The sequence below is a fragment of the Fukomys damarensis genome, unplaced genomic scaffold (genome assembly GCF_012274545.1).
Source record: "Fukomys damarensis isolate Sample0158 unplaced genomic scaffold, DMR_v1.0_HiC HiC_scaffold_1, whole genome shotgun sequence".
Classification (NCBI taxonomy): Eukaryota; Metazoa; Chordata; class Mammalia; order Rodentia; family Bathyergidae; genus Fukomys; species Fukomys damarensis.
In genome coordinates this window covers 69,337,350-69,359,476 of record NW_022900913.1, presented here as the reverse complement: position 1 = coordinate 69,359,476, position 22,127 = coordinate 69,337,350, and the positions used below count along the sequence as shown (strand labels likewise).

At 36.0% G+C, this 22,127-nt stretch overlaps 1 protein-coding gene across 1 annotated transcript in view; it reads left to right on the top strand.

Annotated features, from left to right (window-relative positions):
• Ptpn20 (protein tyrosine phosphatase non-receptor type 20) overlaps positions 1-22,127 on the top strand; it is a 115,615-nt gene that overhangs the window by 58,298 nt on the left and 35,190 nt on the right. Inside the window, 3 exon segments of the mRNA XM_019207285.1 lie at positions 4,649-4,743; positions 17,247-17,395; positions 20,220-20,310. Of these exon segments, the coding sequence (XP_019062830.1) occupies positions 4,649-4,743; positions 17,247-17,395; positions 20,220-20,310 (335 nt within the window).

Here is a 22,127-nt window from a genome sequence, read left to right as displayed (position 1 = left end):
TTTTTCATGAATTCCTATCAGTCTTATGTTATTTTTCTTTGCCTCGTCTAGAAGTTGTTGGATTGATATCTCATGATCCCTTACTGTTTTTGAGAGACCTCTTTTTTCACGGTCACTGACTGCGATCCGATCTTCTATATCTGAAATTCTATCTTCGCAATCTTTTATTCTGTTGCATACACTTTCAATAGAGTTTTTAATCTCCTGGATATCTGTTTGAATCTGTTTTATGGATTCCATTTCTTTCCTCTGTTGGGCATTCATTGTTTCCATTTCTTTCTTATGCTGAGTCTTCATGGCTTCTATCATGGTCTTGAGCTCATCTATTTTTTTGTAGTTTTTGTTCTAGAGTCTTGAATCATGACTTTCATTTTGCTCATCATCTCTATGGTTAACTGGGAAATTATTTCTGATTTGAATTTTTCTACAGCCTGATTGATCAGTTTTGTTGCCTCCTGTGCTATGGGTCCAGGGAGTCCTGTTGGTTCACTATCAGACTTTTCATCCTCATTTGTCCTACTATTTGTTATTGGTGAACTGGAAATCTGTTTTTGTGTCTTGCTTAAGTGTTTTCTCATTTGTATTTTTATTGTTGGGTTGTCCTTCTTTAATTTCTGGGTATTACTTAAATCTTCCTAATATAGTTGTGTTTTAGCTTTTGAGTTTCTAATGACTCATAGACATCCTCATTTTCATAATATCAGAGAAAACAACTCTTTAAATCAATCACAGCCCTTTATCCCAATTGATACATTCAGCAGCCCAATAGGATCAGGCACAGCTTGCAAACTGACCACTTGTGGTAGTCATTAATGTATCACCTTTAACCCATGTGAATTAAATTAATATCAAGAAGCAGCCCAAAATATGTTTGCAGTGAATATGCTTTTCAATATAGCTTCTTGACCATTTAGGATGGGGGTTAGACTGAGTTAGGACGAGAGGAGTAGATAAGTGAAAGAACTGGAGCAGGTTTGAAGTGAATGCAGAGGATGTAGAATTACCTTACTAGCGTTACAAATAAATAAGTCACACATGTGTAAATACTGAGTAGTTTCCCTGGTGTGAATAATCTGCAATAATACATAAGATCCTAATAAGATTACTGACATTTAAAAATGGGAAGAAAGGAGCTAAAGGTGCAGGGCAGGTGGGATGAGTAGGGGAAGGGTAATAAGGGAAAAGAAAAAAATGTGAGATAATGAAAAGATGAAAATAAAGTGTTTGTAGGTGGGGAGGGGAGGAGGTGGTGAAGGGAGGGCAGGAACAAGGGGAAAAAATGAGAACCAAGACTTGTCATGTAGAGGTACAAGATCCCAACAATGAATGTAACTGTACTGTATCCCTAAAATGTACCAATAAACTCAGTTAAAGCTGAAGAAAAAAGAATGACATACACACACAAAAAAAGAAAACTATATAAAAGAATAATTTTTCTTTGCTTAGGGAAAAATTTATTGATTTATGTTTTATATGTTATTCAGAATGCCAAGTAGTCCATTAGAATTTAATACAATCTGTCATGGTCATATTATTTCTAAAATATGTTAAATTTACATTTCAGAAAGTGTTTATTCATGTTTCATCTTGCTCAGTAAAACTAATAGCTTTAACATGAGTACTAAGTGGTTGCTTATATCTTTATATTAACAAAATTATTTTTAAAAATAATTGTGTTTGGGTATATATTCTGTTATGGTGGCTGAATTAGTGCCTTCTGGGTCCAGAAAGTTTTATGAAATTAAGCAAAACATACATGCAACAGATCACACACACTAGCAGAAAAGCAAAAGATTATTAAATTTTATAAAATCATAGTTATCAAAGACTTTAAAGAGATGAAAGGACAGAACCTAGACTGTGACTAGAGATGCTGTGTGAGAAGTAGAGAAATGTGTGGGAGGGTAGAAAATTAAGCAGAAGCCACAACTAAGCTCTTGAGTGGCCTTTTCCTTTCATCTTTTAGGTATCAGCTGTTGTCCCTCACCATACTCTCTGTGTTACTGCAGTAACACAACCTCAGTGGTATTATTTTTTATTTACTGTCTGTTTCCTCATGAGAATATCTGCACTCCATGAGGGCACATACTTCTCTGTTCACTGTTTTATCTCAAACACAGTCTCTGCACATACCAGGTCCCCAGGAAAGATTCATTAAACTAACAATTAGACTAATTGAAGTGAAAACAAGGGCTAAAATATTGATTACATAATCTTTATTTTAATGTGCTTTTCAGCTGTGAGGAATGTTGCAGGTCCATTAAAGGTGACAAAACCTCTCCAATGGGACCTGCAGAATCTTTTGGTGGAGCCGTGTGCATTGGATTAGATGGTACAAGTACTAGAGATGAAAACAGTGCTGAGAATGTTATAAATTAGATAGGTTATAAATTAGATATTCATATGCACTTACAGGAACTTCTCTGGGATGAAGCAGTAATCTGTTTTTTTCCAAACAGAACTACATTTCATTAATTTGAATAATTCAGTGTAGGTTGCTTGTGTTTATGTAGTATTCAACTGTCTATTTGACTGATGGGAAAATACTGAGGAGAGAAACATTGCAAGAGTCCTATTGTATTTAGCATGTAATTTTCTTTCTGAAAGCAGATTTTTTTTTCTCTTTGAGTTTATTGGTACATTTTAGGTATACAGTACAGTTACATTCATCATTGGGATCTTGTACCTTTACATGACAGGTGTTGGTTCTCATTTTTTCCCTACTCCTGCCCTCCCTTCACCCCCTCCTCCTTCCCTACTTACAAACACTTTATTTCCATTTTTTCATTTTCTCATGTTTTTTTTCCTTCTCCCTTATTTCCTTTCCCCTACCCTTCCCACTTCCCCTACAGCCTTTAGCCCCTTTCTTCCTATTTCACATTGTCAACTATACCATTAATATCTTATGTACAGTTATAGTTTTTCACACCAGAGAAACTATTCGGTATTTACACAGGTGTGACTTATTTATTTCACTTAAGAGTATATCCTCAATATGCATCTATTTTCCTATGAATGCCTCTAATTTCTCATTCTTTATGACTGAGTAGTATTCCATTTTATAGAAAAACTACATCTTCTTTATCCAGTCTCCAACTGATGGGCAGATGGGCTGTTTCCAAGTTCTCACAAGTTTCTTTGAAGGGTGATATTTCGGTTTGGTTTAGAATTTAGATAAAATACACATCTAACTGGTGAAAGTGAAAAGGAAACTGTTTCAGGCTGAGGGAGGATTGAACAACAATAAGGACCAGTGTCAAGAGGTATAGGATAGATGCCAGGGAACTGGAGAAGATCAGCAGCAGCCAGAAATATAGTACGGGCTGGAGTGTGAGGGAACTCGTAAATGAAATCCAGTGTGCATTTTATTCAATTTATTAACATGGAAATGAAGCACAGGTAGGGTGTTTTATTCATCTATCTGTATTTCTAGTAGTTTCCTGGTAGCAGAGAGGATAGATTGGAGTGGCAAAAACTGAAAAGTGAAACCTAAAATGAGCCACAGAAATAACAGAGAAAGGCATTTATTTTTTCTACAGTTAAAGCATAAAGTCCATATAGGAAATTAGAGATGATGAAGTAGGCAAGGGCTAGCTTGCCAATATCCTAAGGTTCATGTCCAGCAAGGAACGAGGAACCTTGATTCACCCTGAATTTGCCTTGCAAGTCTGATTACTTCTGTGTCATAAGCAGAATTTTCCATAGACTCTGAAAGTTAGATCCAAAAGTCCCGTTATCAGGAGGCTTCTGCTTAAGTGAGATTGCAAATGAAAGTGTAAGAGCCAGGCAGATTGAAGAAGTAAATACTAAGGGTTGAGAGGCTGGGAAGGAAACAGAAAATGAGCATGGACTAATACTTGAAAAGTCTTGTTAGCAATTCTTAGCCAGACAAAGGTAGGAGTTTAGAGGTTTCTTATTTTAAAATAAGAGAGAACTGTGGGGCCTGGTGATGCACACCTATAATCCCAGCACTCAGGTGGCTGAGACAAGAGTATCACCATGAGGTCAAGGCCACCCTGAACTACATAGAAAGACTATCTCAAAAAACTGAAGGGGAAAAAAAGATAAGAGAACTGAATTTTCTATGTTATGAAAAAAACCTATATAGATAACAAGAAAAACTCAGAAGACAGAAGGCGTGGAGCTGAAAGTGTAGAAGGATAATTCTGAACAGGAAGAAAGGAGTAAGGAAGAATGTTGATGCATTTATGTTTGAAGAGTCACTTCTGTCTCGATTTTTTAGATGAGGCTAAAGCAGAGAATTAGGACTGCTGTGGGAGGTAGTGGCTGGAACCGAACAGCAGCCAAGGAGTGGTACAGGAAATTGCCTGGGACACCTGGCATTCCAAATGCTGACATTCAACACCCTGGTGGTACCAGTACTTTTCTCTCACCTCCTAAGTAAGAGAGGAGAGAAGGTGAACAGGGGATTGACCCAGGTTAACTTTTTCAAGCCAGGTAAAGTGAGAAGAGGTGGAGTTCTCATGAGACAATTGTGATTTTGGAATTATCTCAGAAGTGGCAGTGACAGTGGGAGTGGGTGGTGAGTTGAAGTGGGTGAATGTCCTTTGAATAAGAGTAGAGAGAATAACAGATTCTTTTTAGATGCATATATTATTTGAAACAATGTGTACATTTCCTTTTTTAGTGAGACTACCACTACCTCCTACAAAACAGACATATGGAGCAGCCAGAGTGAAGAGTCTGCAGGTCCATCACAGACTGACCACCCTGGGCTTCCTGGTACGGTGGCATAACTCTTTGTGTAGTGAGTTCTGGCCAGAAGGGGTGCTGTTTCAGAGATGTACACAGAGGTTTCTAATACCGTGTAGAAAAGAGCTAGGAAAAAATTTTGAAAAACTGGAAAATTGGTTTTCTAGGATTTTTCTTTTAAAAATGAAAAAATGCATTTATGTTTTTAAAGAGTCAATTCTGTTTTGCATTTTCTACTTGAGGCTACTCTCTGTCCTAACGCAGAAGGTCAGGACAAGAACTATGGGAGGGTAACAGCTTGAACTTAGCTGCAGTAGAGGCGTGGTATTCACACCCCACATTCAAAGGATGAATTTCTGCCCTTCTGGTATACTAATATACATGGCGATTAATAAATGACGCCTTTGTATTTTCTTAAACTAGGGATTATAGGCTTGAAAATATGACCTGATTCCTAATTTTCTTAATTTTAATCTGTTGCTTAGTGTATACTTTGTAAGTAAAAATAGTATCTTCTTTGCATTATAATAAAATGTTTATAGTATAGAAAAAGAAAAAATATTTATGTGCAATAAAATCATAATACTGGAGGATATTCCAGACTTTTTTGTGCATGTGTATGTATACTTGTATGTAGTCATGTATATAGATATTCCTTGGTTAATGGCTGTTCCGACAACGACCTCCTGCTAGGACTTATGACTGGTACTTAGATTTAATGATGTGGGACTGTGAGCTGCACTGCAGCCTTATTGTGGCTTCTGCAGTGTGGTGCTGTAATGTTTCCTGATTGTGCTATACTTCAAAGTATTATAGTTTTATGTGCTGTTTTATATCACAGTACTTCATGTAAGACTTACAGAAATAAAAGCAAAGTCATCAAGTTGGAGTTCCTTTTGACCATTTCTTTGTTCTGAATATTGTAATATGCACAGTGTATCCAATTCCTGTTAGCAACCAATTAATTTATTGACCTACTTTCAGTAACAGAACTTAGTCATTAAATGAGGAGTGTCTATATAGTTTAATGGTGGGGACATGTTCTGAGAAAGGCACCTTAAAGTACATCACAGACTATACTCACACAAACTGTGACAACTGTGATATCAGGACGTGGTATAATCTAATGGAACCAATTTATATATACAGTATGTCACTGACAAAAATGTTATTATGTGACACATGCCTGTACTAAAAATATAATTTTAGCTAATATATATTATTGTGTGTGTGTGTGTGTGTGTGTGTGTGTGTGTGTGTGTGTAGCTATTACAAGCAGACATACATACACATCTGTATAAAATGGTTAGGTGTAAGGTAGGCACACCATGTATACATCTCAAAAACCTTGAAATTGGAGAATGTCTTAGAGGTCACCCATGTCTACCTCCCAAGCCTGAAATTATCTTTTGTAATGCCTTTAAATTTGGAAATATCAAGTCTGCTTAAGACACTATCATGCTATATACAGTTATTAAAATGTAGATCTCATATGAAAAGTTTTTAAGAAAATACTTTTAAAATCTAAAATATAATTAATTGACTTACATTAAGTTCACCCTTGTAACATATAGCTCTATGAGTTTTGACCAGTCTCCCCCACTATCAATGTATAGTACAATTCTGTTGTGTTCTTTTGTAATTAACTCCTTACTCAAACACCAGTGCCTGATATGCAGTAACAACCAATAATCTGTTTTCATTCTCCTTGTCTTTGTCAAAGTGTCAGTATAAATGGAATCATAAGTATGTAGCCTTTTGAATCCATCTTCTTTCATTTAACATAGTGCTTCTGATAATAACCTGTGTCATTGCATTTATCAGTATTTAGTTTCTTTTTCTGTTGACTTGTATTCCATTGTATGGCTACACCAGTTTATCTGTTTACAAGTTGAAGGACATTGGCTTGTTTCCAGACTTTGGAAATTATGGGTAGAAGTACTACAGATTTCACATAGTTTTTTGTAAGCACAGTTTTCTGCTTTGTTGTCTAGCAGTGGGATTACTGGATCATAAACATGCAACTTGAAAACATATTCCAAAGAAGCTGTGTCAATAATATTGGTTTCTTTTTGGTATTTAGGCCCTACTCTTCTTTTCTTTTTGTGCTTCAGTGAAGATAGTTTCAGTCAACCAATCTTTAAGATTTTTCTTTTCTCAGCTGTGTTTTTTACTGATGAAGCCATTGAAAGTATTCCTACCCTGTCATAGAGTTTCTTATTTGCAGAATTTTAATTTGCATTATCTTACAGATTCTCTTTGTTCCAGTCCCAGGCTATTCATGCATTTTGATCACTTTTTCTACAAGTACTCAAACATATTAATCATGATTATTTAAACTTCTCTCTGTGGTAGTTGTAACAGAGGATCAACTGCTGATTTTTTCTGTTGATTTTTTTCTTTCTTTCCCTTCTCTTCCCTCCTCTCATCTCTTATATTTTGAGATAAGTCTGGCCTGGAACTCCTGTGCTAAAGCAGTCCTTCTGCCTCAGGTTCCTGAGTAGCTGAGATGACATGTGTGCATACCACAATTGGTGGTTTGTTTTTGACAGTGCTTTTTGTTGTTTCTGCTGCTTTGTGTACTTCATAATTTTTGTTGGGCTTTGGTATTGGTATAGAAAAATTGAGACCAAGCTAAACAGAGTTTAGGCTGAGAAGTAGCCTTCCCTATTCCTCTGCTGTACCATGAGTGTAGGTTATTGACGTAGTGTGTTCAGGACATGAGTTAGATTTGGGTTCACTGTTTCCATCATGACCTATTATGAAACGTTGGCCTGGTTTCACAAGTCCTCACTTGTGCTGAGGGTAGAGCTGGGTGCCTGACAGTTTTCCTAACCATCCTGTCCCTCCTCAACTTTAACCCTCCCTGTGTCCCTGTGCCTTAGAATGTCTCTGTCCTTTTCTTGCCCCTCCACTGGCCACAGACTGGGGATGCCAACCTGGAGGGGAGGCCACTTCTTCCTTGTCCTTGTCCAGGCCCTATGTTCCAGGTCTCCATGGAGGGTCTTTGTCATTGAAACAGCACTTCTCCCCAGCAGGTGTCTCAGCTAGCTCTGCTTTAAGTCTTTGGTGGGTCTGCCATTGGAGAAGAAGTTTTCCTGCTCTTCATTTATTGACAGAGTCCTGGGAGCAGGACTGCTTTTTTTGCTCATCCTCAGGGAGTGCAGGACTTTTCTTTGTGTGTTAATGTATTTCTCTGCCACAGATTTTCCCTGAAGTTTTAGACTCCTGTTCTATAGGGGAGAAGGGTCCAAGTAGGGCCTTATGCATTTCCTACAATGGGAGTAGCTTCCCTCCTCCAGGCCCAGACCTTTTGGGGAACAGTCCTTTCCTGCTCTCCATCTTTTCTCTGAGCACTGTAGGGCCTGTGCAGTGAATCTGTGATGACAATTCTGTGCTGTCAGACTGGCCGCGCTCACCTGCAGCAGCATGGGGAGCCCGAATCTTCTACTGCACAGGGCCTGGCATCTCTCTACCAGAGCTATCATCTCTGAGCCGTCCACATTCCCACCGTAGACTGTCTTGTTTTAGGGTTTAGATTGTTTGATTGTCTTCTACCCTCAGCTCTCTTATTTTAACAACATTATTTTTAGTGGATGTTTCCAGCTTGTATGTATTCTTAGGGTATGAAGGATGCTCGTTCTAGTTTTCTACATTTTTGGCAGAAGTGGAATTTTCAGTATAAATATACTTTACAAAGAACACTTTCCTATATAAGTATATCTTTTAAACAAACACATAGCCACACTGTTATTTTGAAAATTGGGATAATATTCCATTGTCTGACTGCACCATAATTTATATATTTTTTTCTCATTGAGTTTATTGGTACATTTTAGGTATACAGTATAGTTACATTCATCATTGGGATCCTGTACCTTTACATGACAGGCCTTGGTTCTCATTTTTCCCCCATAACCCTGCCCTCCCTTCACCCCTTCTACCTCCCCTATTTACAAAGACTTTGTTTCCATTTTTTTCATTTCTCATATTTTTTTTTCTTGTCCCTTATTTCCTTTCCCCTACACTTCCCACTTCCCCTAAACCTTTAACCCTTTTCTGCCTATTTCACATTATCAGTTATACAATTTTTTTGTTTGTTTTTTTGTTTTTTTGATACCAGGAATCTAACTCAGGTCCTTGCACTTATGAGGCAGGCCACCGAACCACTGAGCTAAATCCCTGGCCCCAGTTATACAATTTTGATCTTATTTACACTTTTAGTTTTTCACACCAGAGAAACTATTCAATATTTACACATGTATGTCTTATTTATTTCACTTAAAAGTATGTCCTCAATATGCATCCATTTTCCTGTGAATGACTCTAGTTTCTCATTCTTTATGGCTGAATAGTATTCCATTTTATAGGAAAACCACATCTTCTTTATCCAGTCTCCAACTGATGAGCAAATGGGCTATTTCCAAGTTTTACCTATTACAAACTGTGCCACTATAAACATAGGTGCGCATATATCACTGTGATATGATTCTTTTAATTCTTTTGGAAAGATACCTAGCAGAGGGATGGCTGGATCAAATGGAATCTCTAATCCTAGTTCTTTGAGGTATCTCCATATTGATTTTCATAGTGGTTGCACCAGTCTGCACTCCCCCCAACAATGGAGAAGGGTTCCTTTCTCCCTACAGCCCCACCATCAGCATTTGTTATTGTTTGATTTCTTGATAGCAGCCATTCTTTCTGGGGTGAAGTAGAATCTCTGTTGTTTTCATCTGCATCTCTCAAACGACCAGTGATGTGGAACATTTTTTCATATACTTACTTACTGCTTTTACTTCTTTGTCTGAGAAATGTCTGTTCATTTCAGATGCCCATTTTTGAATTGGGTCTTTATATTTGGGGGGGCTGATTTCTTTGAGTTATTTATGTATTCTAGATAATAGCCCTTTGTCTGAGCAGCAGCTGGTAAAATTTTTTTCCTACATTGTAGGTTGTCTCTTAGCTCTGTTGGTGTTTTTTTTTTTTTTTTGCAGTGCAGAAGCTTTTTAATAAGATGAGATCCCAGTTGATTCTTTCTGCTAGTTCCCAGGCTACTGAGGATTTGTTCATAAAGTCTTTTCCTATGCCAGTGTCTTCAAGAGTCCTGCCTATCTTCCAGCAAATTTAGTAACTTTTAAAATTTAGATCTTTAATCCACTTGGATTTTAGTTTAGTGCATGTCGAAAGATAAGGGTCTAGTTTTAATCTGTGACAGGTTGAAATCCAGTTTTTCCAACACCATTTTTTTATTTTTTGGGTTTTTTTTTTTTTTTGTACTGGGTATCAAACTTTGCAAGGCAGGTGGCGGAAACACTGAGCTAAATCCCCAGCCCTCCAACACAATTTATTAAAGAGGCTGTCTTGCCTCCAGTGAAGATGGTTGGCTCCTTTGTCAAAGATGATGTTGATGAGTACATCTGGAATTGTTTCTGTATCTTCCAATCTATTCCAGTGATCCTCAGGTCTGTTTCTTTGTCAGTACCATGCTGTTTTTATCACAGTGGCTTTGTAGTATAGTCTCACATTGGGAATTGTTATACCCGCTGCCATGTCTCTGTTGCTTAGGATGGCTTTTGCTATTCTAGTTCTCTTCTGGTTCCAAATGAACTTTTGTATTCTTTTTTTCTAGTTCTGTGAAAGATAGTGTTGGAATTTCAATTGGCATTGCATTGAATCTGTATAGCAGTTTTGATAGTATGGCCATTTTCACTATGTTGATTTTTCCTACCCAGGAGCAGGGGATATCTTTCCATTTTCTTATTTTTGATTTCTTTTTTCAGAGTGCTGCAATTTTCAGTGTAGAGACCTTTTACTTCCTTCGTTAGATTGATTTCTAGATACTTCATCTTTTGGATGCTATTGTGAAAGGAATTGTTTCTCTAATTTCTCTCTTAGTGAGTCTGTTATTTGTGTACAAGAAGGTATTGATTTTTGAGTGTTGATCTCGTATCCAGCTGCTCTTCTAAAAGTGTCAGTTAAGTCTAGAAGTCTTTTGGTGGAATTTTTTGAGTCTTCAATTTAGAGTATCATTGTCAGCAAATAATGACAGTTTAACTTCTTCCTTTCCTATCTTTATTGCTTTAATTTCTTTCTCTTGTCTAATTGCTGTGGCTAATGTTTCCAGAACTATATTGAAGAGGACTGGTGATAGTGGGCATCCTTGTCTTGTTCCTGATTTTAACTGCACCATAATTTATATAGTCAGTGTCTTCTTGTTGGGCATTTTGGTGCCATACCAAATATCTGTAGGGCTGAGCCTTTAAGAATGTAGTCCTAAATTGAGTTGGAAATAAAAAAGGAAGGCTTATTTAGACTGTTGATGTTATAGCAACAGCAGGGAGCCTCCAGTTCTCTGACAGCATGGTTTTCAGGAGGTTTAAAGGAAAAGGGGTGGTGTTCTGAGCCAGAGAAGAAGCAGACAGTTAGTACATTGGAACTGTTCTCCTTAGTTGCACCAGTAATCAGACATGATTACTGTCACTGGGGAACTGGGCCCTAACACTGGGAGAAACTGGTGACCATACTCTTTTTTGTGTTCTCCACGGAAGAATTCAGACAAGACACATAAGCAGTTGTACAGAGTTTAGACAGAGTTTCCTACAAAGTGATAAGAGTTTCACAGTGATAGAGATCAAGGTGGGCAAGTGTTAAGATGGCAGTTATGTGGAATTAGGTCCCAGGTTTTATTCGTGATAAATGATTGTTCAAGGAGTATTGTTTCCATCCTAGGAGGTCATTGTTCTTTGACAAAGAAAGTGGGCCGTTGTGACCAACTTTAGAGAGAAGGAGGTTACTGTTTATTCCCTAGGTGGAATGCTTCTGTTTGGTTTGTTTTGAGACTTACAGGTGTTTTCCAGTCACTCACATGGTCTAGACCTCATTATTAGCATGCTCAGGAGAGGTTCCATTCTTCTGAGCTAATGTTTGAGACTATAAGCTTGTTTGGATTTTATCTATAGCTAATGACTAAGAAAACAAAGGGAAAGGAGAAAAAAATCATGTCTTCATGTCTTCTTCTATTTTCGTGTTATCCCTGGTAACCTGCTTCCAGGTCTGGTAATGTCTTTTTGCTCAGTAGTGACTAGATGGTTTTGTTATTGTTTTGTTTAGTACAATCTCCAGTTGACCACTAATGTTAATGTTGCCTGAGATTTGTTTATTTTCAACAGAGAGTAACATGACTTACCCATTAGAGCAATGTCAGTTCCCAGGGAAAGTACAGAAATTATTTTTTTTCTCAATATCTTGCTTTTCAGTTTCAGTTTAGTACTAAGGTGAGGCTCCTCTTGGAGTATGTTATTGAAATCTATAGTGTGACAAAAGACTGATGGCAAGAAAATGTAAAGAACCGCATATTAATAAGTAGAAGATAACCAAAAACTATATAAAAGTAGACAGGAGACTAACTGGTACTTCACAAAACAGAACGTATGAAAAAGTATTTCAATCTACTTTTGAATCAAAGAAGTAAAAGTTAACTAGGTGAAATAAAAATTTATACTTAGATTATTTAAATTTTAAAATGTGATCTTAGTCAGTATAGTGAATATATGGCATTATGGAAATCATTTTCAGTTGGACACAGGATAGTTGTATTCCTTCCCCAATAGTGGATGTAAAATCTCTTTTTGCCTTTCCAAGTCATTCATGTTTTCTTTAATATCATAGTATCTTATAAAAGAAAAAAATGGTTTAGTCATTTCAAATATTTATATAAAAAACTCATAACTGTTACATCCCTGTTGTGCATTTGATCCACGTGGTTGTGTTTTCTATCTATAACTACCTTCTGTTTATTCCATTCTCTCTCATCTTACAAGCCCCTCATTTGATGGTGGTACCCTGTCTGGTGGGATGATCCCAACATCTGTTCTTCAAGATCTGAGCCATTGAGTGATTCTGCCTCATTTGGGTAGTTGTGATTTTCTGTTGGCATCATCTTAGAAGACCCCAGAGTGTCACTGCATGGCAAGCATACTCCTTCTTCCCCATTGTAGAGTGGCAGCCTGATTCCCCCTTGGCAGGCACAATCCACAGCAGATAGATCTTTCTGTCATAATATGTGAGGAGCCCAGGGTGGCCTGATGGTGTGTTCAGCTTCTAGTTCATTGGAACTGTTTGCCCTGATAGAAGAAGTTCTCATTCGGCTTAGGTCTGCTTTCATTAGTGTTTGGTTGTTTTGTAGTCTAAACATGTGGATTGTACTCTAAATATTCATATTTTGTTAGATTTGTAGCCAAGTATTTCATGCTTTGGTACTTTTGTAAATTATAGGCATGTAAAAATATTTTTACTTCTATTGTTTGTTTCTACTGTTAAGAAATATGATTGACTTTTGTATAATCCCCTTGAATCTTTCAACTGGACTCATTAATTTTAGGACTTCTTTTCTTATATTTACATAAAAATTAAATATCCAATGTAGATACAAATATTGCCATTATATAGACAGTTTTTTTCCTTTCCTGTATATTTCCTTGTTATATCTTTTTCTTAACGTACTGCACCAGCTAAGATCTTTGGTACAGTGTTGAATAAACAGGAAGAGAGTGCATATACTTGAAAGAGTCTCCACTTTAGGGGAAAAGGCATTCTAGTTTTCATCATAAAGTATGATGTGAACTATAGGATTTCTGTTAATGCTGTTTGTCAGATTGAGGAAGTTTCCTTTCATTGTAGTTTGCTGAAAATTACCATAAATGGCTTTTGAATTTATAAATGTCTTTTCTGTATCTGTTAAGGTGATACAGAATTTGTCCTCTTTTGTTGAAAAGGTGAGTTAAGTTGACTTCCAAAATATTGAGCCTGCTTTACAAACCTAGGAAAATTCCAACTTAGTTATGGTGAGTTATTTTCATATGTTACTTGATTTTATTTATTGGCATTTTCCTGAGGCTCTTTTTTGCACCTGTATGTTCATGATACGTTTTCTTCTGACATGTTTTCTTTTTCTTTTTTTTGCAACATCTTTTCTGCTTTTAGTATTGGAATAATGCTATCACAAAATTAGTTGGGATGTGTTCTCTTCTGTATTCTGGAAGAGATTACATAGCAGTGGTGGGCACCTATGGCATGCTTGCCACCTCAGGCTGTTTATATCATTAAAAGCTCTAATAATAGTTCACCATCACTATTAATATAGAGTTGATATTGTTGGTACCAATAAGCGTTTGGTAGAATTCATCAATTGGGCCATCTGGGCCTGGAATTTGCTTGTAAGGTTTTTAAATACGTATTTCTGTTATTTTTCTAGCGTTCTCATAACAAAGTAACTCAGACTGAGTGGCTTGAATAATAAGAACTTAGCATCTAATGTTTTGTTGAGAACTTTTTTATTTATGTTCATCAGGGATGTTGATCTGTTACTGTCTTCTTTTGTTGTTTTCTTTTCCACTTTTGAAGTAAGGCAATGCTGGCCTCAGAGAATAAGTTTGGAACAGTTCCCTGCCTGCCAATTTAAAAAAATATTTTGAGAAGAATTCATGTTATTTCTTCCTTAAAAGTTTGGTGAAACTGAATAGTGAAGCCACCCATTTTAGACTTTTCTTTATTCAGGGTCTTTTTATCAGACTTTCAGTGTTTGCATGGTTCAGTTCTGGTGTCCAGAAATATGAGGTATGATAAATGTTTGAATTTAAAAAGTTTTTACAGTAAAAGATACATTGCCATTAATCCCCTCTCAAAATGCTCTCTCTTGCTCTTGGAAGTCCACTTTCGTGTCTTTATGCAGTATAAAAATATGGTGAATACTGCTGCTAAATGCTGTTAAATGAAAAAGTGAGTTTGTAAAAATATTACAGTTTGTCCTTATCCACCGTGTTCACCATATCTGGCTGGTACTGTGCAACTTCTGGCTCTTCCTCCAGGTCAGAATGACCATGAAAGGTAAACATTTTGAATAGGTGCAGGACATCAAGGCAGCCATGACAATACAACTAAAGATACTCAGGAAAGGAGACTTCAGAGTTGCTTCATAAAGTAGCAAAAAGGATGGAATAATAATGTTCAAAGTGAGGGTGACTATTTTAAAAGGGACTAGTAGCAATGTATCTTTTACTGTAATAAAATTACATTTACTGTATTTTTTTACCATGTCACACTTCATATATCCATTTCTGCTTATTTTTAAAATTTTGTTGATATATATTGTTCATTAGTCACTGATCCTTTGTATTTCTGTGTGATTAGTTGTAAATGTCACCTTTTCTCTAATTGTATTTATTTGCTTCTTTTTTCTTGGTTAGTCTAGGTAAAGATTTGTCAAGTTTGTATTTTAAAAAAGAATCTTTTTGTACCGTCAATCTTTGGTATTATTTTAGTCTGTATTTTGTTTCTGTTTTGATCTTTGAAAATTCCTTCTAGTAGTTTTCAGTTTGGTTTGTTTTTGCTTTTTAAGTTACTTGAGTTGGATCTTAGGTTATTTGAAATCTTTCTTCTTTTAAGTATAGGCACATTGATATAAACATATCCCTCTTAACCCTGTTTTAACGATATGCTATAGATACGTTGTATTTCTATTTGAATTTGTTTCAATAATGCTTTAAAATATCCATTTTGGTTTTTATTTTTTAACACATGTGTTGGAGCAGATTGTTTAATTTCCAAGTATTTATGTCACTTTTTTACATTCCTCATTGACTTCTAGTTTTGTCCAATTGTTGCCAAATAAGATATATGACATAGTTTTGTGTTTAAAGTTATTGAGACTTGTTTTTATGACCTATCTTCTCTTGTCATTTACCTTTATGATTTGGTTGTTAATAAGATTTGAGTCTTTTCTCTTTATCTTCCCTACATACTGATTTTTAAACTTTTGTGTGTATTTTTATGATAGTAGGTATTATCCCTTTATTTCTAGTGTAGGACTCCCTTAATCATTTCTTATAAGGCTTTTCTGGTGGTAATGAATTCTGTCTTTTTACTTGTCTTAGTCTATTTTTGCTTCATCTCTAAATGGTAGTTTTTCTGAGTATAGTACTATTGGTTGTCAGTTTTTTCTTTTAAGATTTTGACTCACCTCTTTCCTTTTATGGTTATAAGAGAGCTATCTATGATACCATGGCCTTATGCTGCTTCTGTTTGTGCAGAGGGCTGGGTTGGGTGAGAGACTCACTTTTATCTCTCATAGGCTCTGAGCAGTAATCTTGCTTTTTCCTTTGATGAAATTACTTAGTGTCCTATTTCTGAATTTTTTCCTGGCAAACTTATTATTGTGGAATAATCATGAGTAACATTAACTAATCACCATGGTAGAATTAGTGTTGGGAGTCTACAGCAGTATCTACTACAGTCATCCTATCTTTTCCTTCCCTTCTTCTGTGCATTTTCCCCAGTTTCATTTCCAAGCAAAGCCAGAACACTGGGAGAGGCTCTAAGGTTGTTTTGTTTTGTTTTGTTTTTTATTAGGGCTAAGAGATAGCCGAAATAACTTTTACTCTTGTGGGAATTTCATCTCTCCTTGTAGTGTGTTTAGACTTCCTCTCATACAAAGGTGACAGCAATTGTGGCAAACCTATGGCATTGGTGCACAGCAGACTATTTGTATCATTGAAAGCTCTGGGTCAGAGCAATTCATGAGGAATTTTACGATTTCAGTGACTGTTTATCCCAACCAACAGCCCCTACAAAGGACTTTGGATATAGTGGTGCTCTGAGACAAGATGAGCTGCTCAAAGCTGTGCAGATTCTTAAAAACTGCTATCTTTTTGTTTTAATTTCTTATATATTTTTTGATGGTTTGAACTTTATTTTTTTAATACTATTTTGCTTTGGAAAGAAATTTTGAGAACTGGTTCCACTTGAGCATTTTACTTCAAAATCCTGAAACTTAAAAAGCATTCTTTTATTGTTGGCCTCTAGATTTACTGCATTTCATCTAGTGAATAGGACATGTGAGGTTGTAGATATTTGGAACTTAGATGCCAACATGATTTTAAATGTCATAGGAAGAAAACTTCCATGTGCCTATTTAATAGAATGCATTTTCTGTCTTTTATGGCTGTTTGTTGATTTATGTTTATTATTTATTGTGTCAGCTGCATCACATAGATCCTCTCTATCCTTGAGATTGTGTATATTGATTGTGTGCTTTAGTGGAGTAAGACGCATGTTGGACTTCGCATCCTCTCATCTCAGACTCCAGGGACTTCCAAACCCCTTGGTCCCAGGAAGCGCAAAACATTCTTTTTCCTAATCCAAAATCTTGTGCCTAAATGTTTGTCAGTATACCCAATTTCATATAACAGAACACTCCTCAGCCTACTGCATCATTTATATTTTTCACACTGGAAGGATTTTGCCAAAATCAGTGAATTTTGTATAGTCCCAAGATATATAGTACAGTTAAAAAAAAAACAAACAACAAAGGTAGTCTCAGTGATAGAATCTTTACCATCAGAAAAATAAACTTCCATGACCCTTAAATGGCTAAATAGCTGTGCCTTTAATGAGGGAAAAAAATAACATCACAAATGTAAAATCTCCCTTTACATTCATACAATGAACTTACAAATGTGCATTTCTCTCTTTCTTAGATACACAGAAAATTGTTTCTGATGGAGAGCTAGTGCAGTTGAGTCAGATTCGACCACTAATATTCAATTTTGATAAGCAATCAGTCTTCAAGGATTATTTGAAAATTCTTGAGAAAAAAGTGGAATATGATATCAGCCAGGAGTTTATGGTAAATATGTTGGCCTTAATAGTCTATGTATGATTTGTTTTTCTGTATCATAACTGGAGGTTTTGATTGCTTTTGTTCTTCCTTGTTTTGCTCAAGCACATTGCTTTTATTTTTAAATACTGTATATTTTAAAGGTAGTAGATTTGCATAATAAAACATTCAGATAGCCTAAAGTATGTAGAAAATCTCTCTGTGTTTCTCTTAACTAGAGTTCCTTTCTGCTATTGTTTGTAATGTAAACTTTCAGAAAAATTGTTCCATTCTGCCCTTCAAAAATTTTTTCGTAAGACATAATTTCCAAGCTGGGTGTGATGGTGCACATCTGTAATCCTAGCATTTGGAAGGCTGAGGTAGGAAGATCACTGTGAGTTTGAGGCCAGCCTAGTCTACATAGTGAGTTCAGAGCCAGCCTGAAGTACATAGCGAGACCTTGTCTCAAAACAAAACGAAACAAAACAAAACAATAATAATTTCCAAAAGTTTTACCAACATGATAGTTACTTATACAGATAAATATCTTAATTTATTGAAATAGTTCAGCATGTTGGACATTTAGATTAGTCCAGTCTTCGCTCTTGTGGCAGCAGTCATTCCTCTTCTTATGCCTGGTTATGGATGTCTCTGTGTGTCTAAAAAGATAACCAGTGTTTTGTCTATCAAGTTTTGGGATCTTTTCTCATCTCTTGAAAGACAAATGATTTCTAGCTGGCAATCTAAATGTCATTTCTTTACTTGAGAACAAGGAATATCTTTCTCTTTTTAAACATTTCATACTTATTTTAATGAGCTTCAAGCTTCAATGTTTTGCCAGTGTTTATTTTTTATATTGATTAATAACTCTTTAAAACAAAGAAATTACCTTTTTGTGTGCAGTATATAGTAAATTTTTATAGTGCATCACACACTCTTGTGTACACAAATATATCTATTTACGCTGAAGAAATAGGTAATTTTTAGTAACCAAATATAGCAGTTATAGGGTTCTGGATTTTCTTTTTTTTTTCATGAAATTACTTCATGGTCTTTTTTTCCTAATACTTTTATGATTTTTTTTTTTAGCATCTGAATCTTTGATCCAGCTAAAATTTACCTTGATAAGGTCTTTGATAGAGACCAGCATTATTTATCTGTCTACTTGTCCTATGACTCTTCTGAATCTTCTCTTCTGTGATAGATGATGCTACTTTTGGCACATACTAAAATCTCATATATTTTAATTTGTTTTTAGACTTTGTTGATTTTCTGACTTATGTGCAGGTTCTAATCTTCTAATTAGTGTAGCTTTTGCCATCTATTAAGACCTTTTCATTACTCTTCCTTTATAAAGTTTTTCTGGTTCTTTATAAAGATTTTTGTGGCTTAATTTTAGAATTGGTTTTCAGAGTGAGCAAAACACTGCAAATCAGATGGCATTATCCTGCTGCTTAAGTCCTTTTACAAGCTCCTCCATTCCCATGGCAGTGATTGCTAGCACTTCTTCGGAGACCCATGGTGTCAAGTTAGCTACCCAAGATTTACCAAAGAACTTTAACAACATCCAGATAGCCCGGCTTTGCCTCACAGATGTTCTAATGGAGTAGGACTTGGTACCTCCCATTTGCAATTGTGTCATTGGCCTTCTATATCTGTGGGCTCCTTATTCACAGATTCAAACATCTGAAGATCAAAAATATTAGAAGGCTTTGTGTCTGTACTAAATATATGCACACATGTTTCCTGTCACTATCCCCTAAATAATAAAGCATAATGACTATTTATATATCATTGATACTGTGTTAGGTATTGTAGGTCACCAAGAGATGATTTCAAGTATATGAGGATGTTCATAGTTTAAATGCAAATTCTGCACTATTTTGTACGAGACTTGAACATGTACAAATTTTGGTATCCAGAGGGGTCCTAGAGCCAATTCTGTGTGGGTATGGGGGCATGAGCATATGTGAAACAAGGTCTTTCCTACTTTAGTCTACCTCTACACTATACCATGTTCTCTGTGCTCCTTTTTCCATGCTACCCACTGTTGCCCCAAGAGGACGTGGATACCTTCCTGGCCTCTACTTGGAATAACACCCTGTCACCATTCTTGTTTCCTTCCATATGCATACTGCCTTCCACATGGCTAACTTCCAGTGACTCACTAAGCCCTAGTTCAAGTGCTACTTCCTTTCAGAAACTTTTCTGCATGTACCTTCATGCACAGTCTGGTACTATCATTAATTCAAAGGCTGTCTGTTGGTTACATGGTGCCTGATCAGATGTCCTCTGACTACTCACTGCTTAAGGATGAAGCCATTTTCTGGTTCATCTTGGTATTTCAATGTGTAGACCAGAGCCAGGTATCACTAAATGCTCAATACGTATTTGTTGAATTCACACTTGGTGAAGAAATCTTTTGAGTGATAAAATTCTTTAATTGGTGTCCTGACTGTAGTTGCTTCAAGGAATAAATTGTAAGACTAGTTTTTCTTGTCTGTATGCTTTTGTCAGTTACTTTGTTATTTTTGTTTGTGAAATGTTAGATTTATAGTTAGATCTTGAGAAATGAATATTTTGTATTTCATTTTTTCATGAAAAACAATAGCAATAATTAAATTTAGGGGGAAAATATCTTCAGAAATTTACCATTTTCTTATGAAGTATCTCATTGATTGGGATCTCCAACTTGAATATTTTATATAGCGCTTTTAAAATGAGGTTTTAACTTTTCTGTTTATTATACAACATTAAATAATAGGTCAAGTCATGTAGGGCTTAAGGATTACCAACACTAAGCATATGTTTTGGCTGTAGTAACTACATGACCTATATTTTTTACCTTTTAAAGGATTTAGAATGTAAGAGCCTGTCTGATGAGTGCAAATCTGGGACTGAACCAGGCAACCGACAAAAAAACAGATACCGAGATATCGTTCCACGTAAGCTAAAAATGGTTTTGATTACTTTTCTATTTACATTTGGGAAAAGGTTAAAAAAAAGGGTGTTGCATGGCTTTCTAATGAGACATTCTGATATGTGACCATGGTGCTAGTGGCTCATGGTGGGTGGCATAGGCCTTCATGGATATGGTGAAGGTCCAGTCCTCTAGTCCTGGTACGTGTCTCAGCCACTATCATGGCATTATTTACAGCAGTACTTCAGGCGTGCTTCTCTTCAGACCATGAACCATTCCAAACAAAGTTCAGTAGTCTGAGCATCTGCCACATTTGGTGTGCTGAGTCCCGACTCCTTCCCTGGCCATTTTGTTTAGACACACAAATGCAATGAAGATATTTATAGTCTTTGTCTTGGACAGGAAAGCTATCTGTCTACCCTGTAATACCTCTGATTGTCTTCAAAGTCTACTGTGTTGCATGGAGGGTATTGACATGCCCTGTGCACCCCAGCCCTCCCAGTTCCTCACAGGAAATACATACCCATCTCAGTCATTCAAAGAGCAGAACAAAAATGGAATTTTAATCTTAGACAGGAAATCTCATTCCATGATTCATATTTATTTCAAAGTAAAATTTTTTCCAATCTAATTTTATCATTTTTCTTCATTTAACTTGATCTTATCCCATTATACTCTGTGTTTAAGCATCTACTTGCTCAAGCCAGGAAACTTTGAGTCACTTGAAATATCCAAAAAGTATTTGTACATTCCTTTAGTTCCATCTCTTTACTTCCTCTGGAATCCTACTTCATCTCTCTTTTCCTGTTGCTGACAACAGAGACCAAACCCATTGCATCTCTCACCTAGTTTCTGCCTTCTTTACTATCTCCCTCACCCATCCATTCACAGAAGCTACTGAAATCATTTTCCAAATAAGCAAATCAGAACCCACTGTTCTCCTGTAAAGCTTTTCCCTTGTTGTCTGTTACTGTCACTGTAAAATTCTCAACCCGACCACATGAGTTTCACCTTTATTACTGTTCTAACCTCAATTCTCTATCACTGCTTTTGGTTTCTGGAATTATTACACTTCTTTTCTTGCCTCCATGCATCATTTCTGCAAGAGCTAGCCATATTCCCTTTGCTGTGGTAATTCCTGCTGTCTTTTATTGGTAGCTCAGCTTGTCCTTAATTTGACTGAAACCTAGATTTGGTGTTTCTCCAGTAGTCTCCTAGCATCTTGGGACCACCCTTTCTCATCGAGCAAACTGTATTTTAATTATTTTCTTTGTTGTTTCTCCCACTGAGACACAGTGACTGCCATCATTGGATAAATGTCTCCATGTTTGATTGACTCATTCAGATTGAAATAACTTTATGATTATAAAGTACCTTTCCCAAGGTAGTTAAAATAATTTATTGTGCTAATTTCTATGGGAGAGTGTGGAGAAGTACATTGATGAATATTTTTGAAATCAGAATAATAAATCACTATGGGACATTTTAAGAGGTAGTCCTGATAGGTAGTAAGAGATCAAAGATCTCATATAATTTCTATCTATAAAATGCAATTAGCCTTTAAGGAGACTAAAAGTAAATGGGCCTTTTATTTATTTATTTATTTATTTATTTATAGTTAAAATAATATTGTGCTAATTTCTATGGGAGAGTGTGGAGAAGTACATTGATGAATATTTTTGAAATCAGAATAATAAATCACTATGGGACATTTTAAGAGGTAGTCCTGATAGGTAGTAAGAGATCAAAGATCTCATATAATTTCTATCTATAAAATGCAATTAGCCTTTAAGGAGACTAAAAGTAAATGGGCCTTTTATTTATTTATTTATTTATTTATTT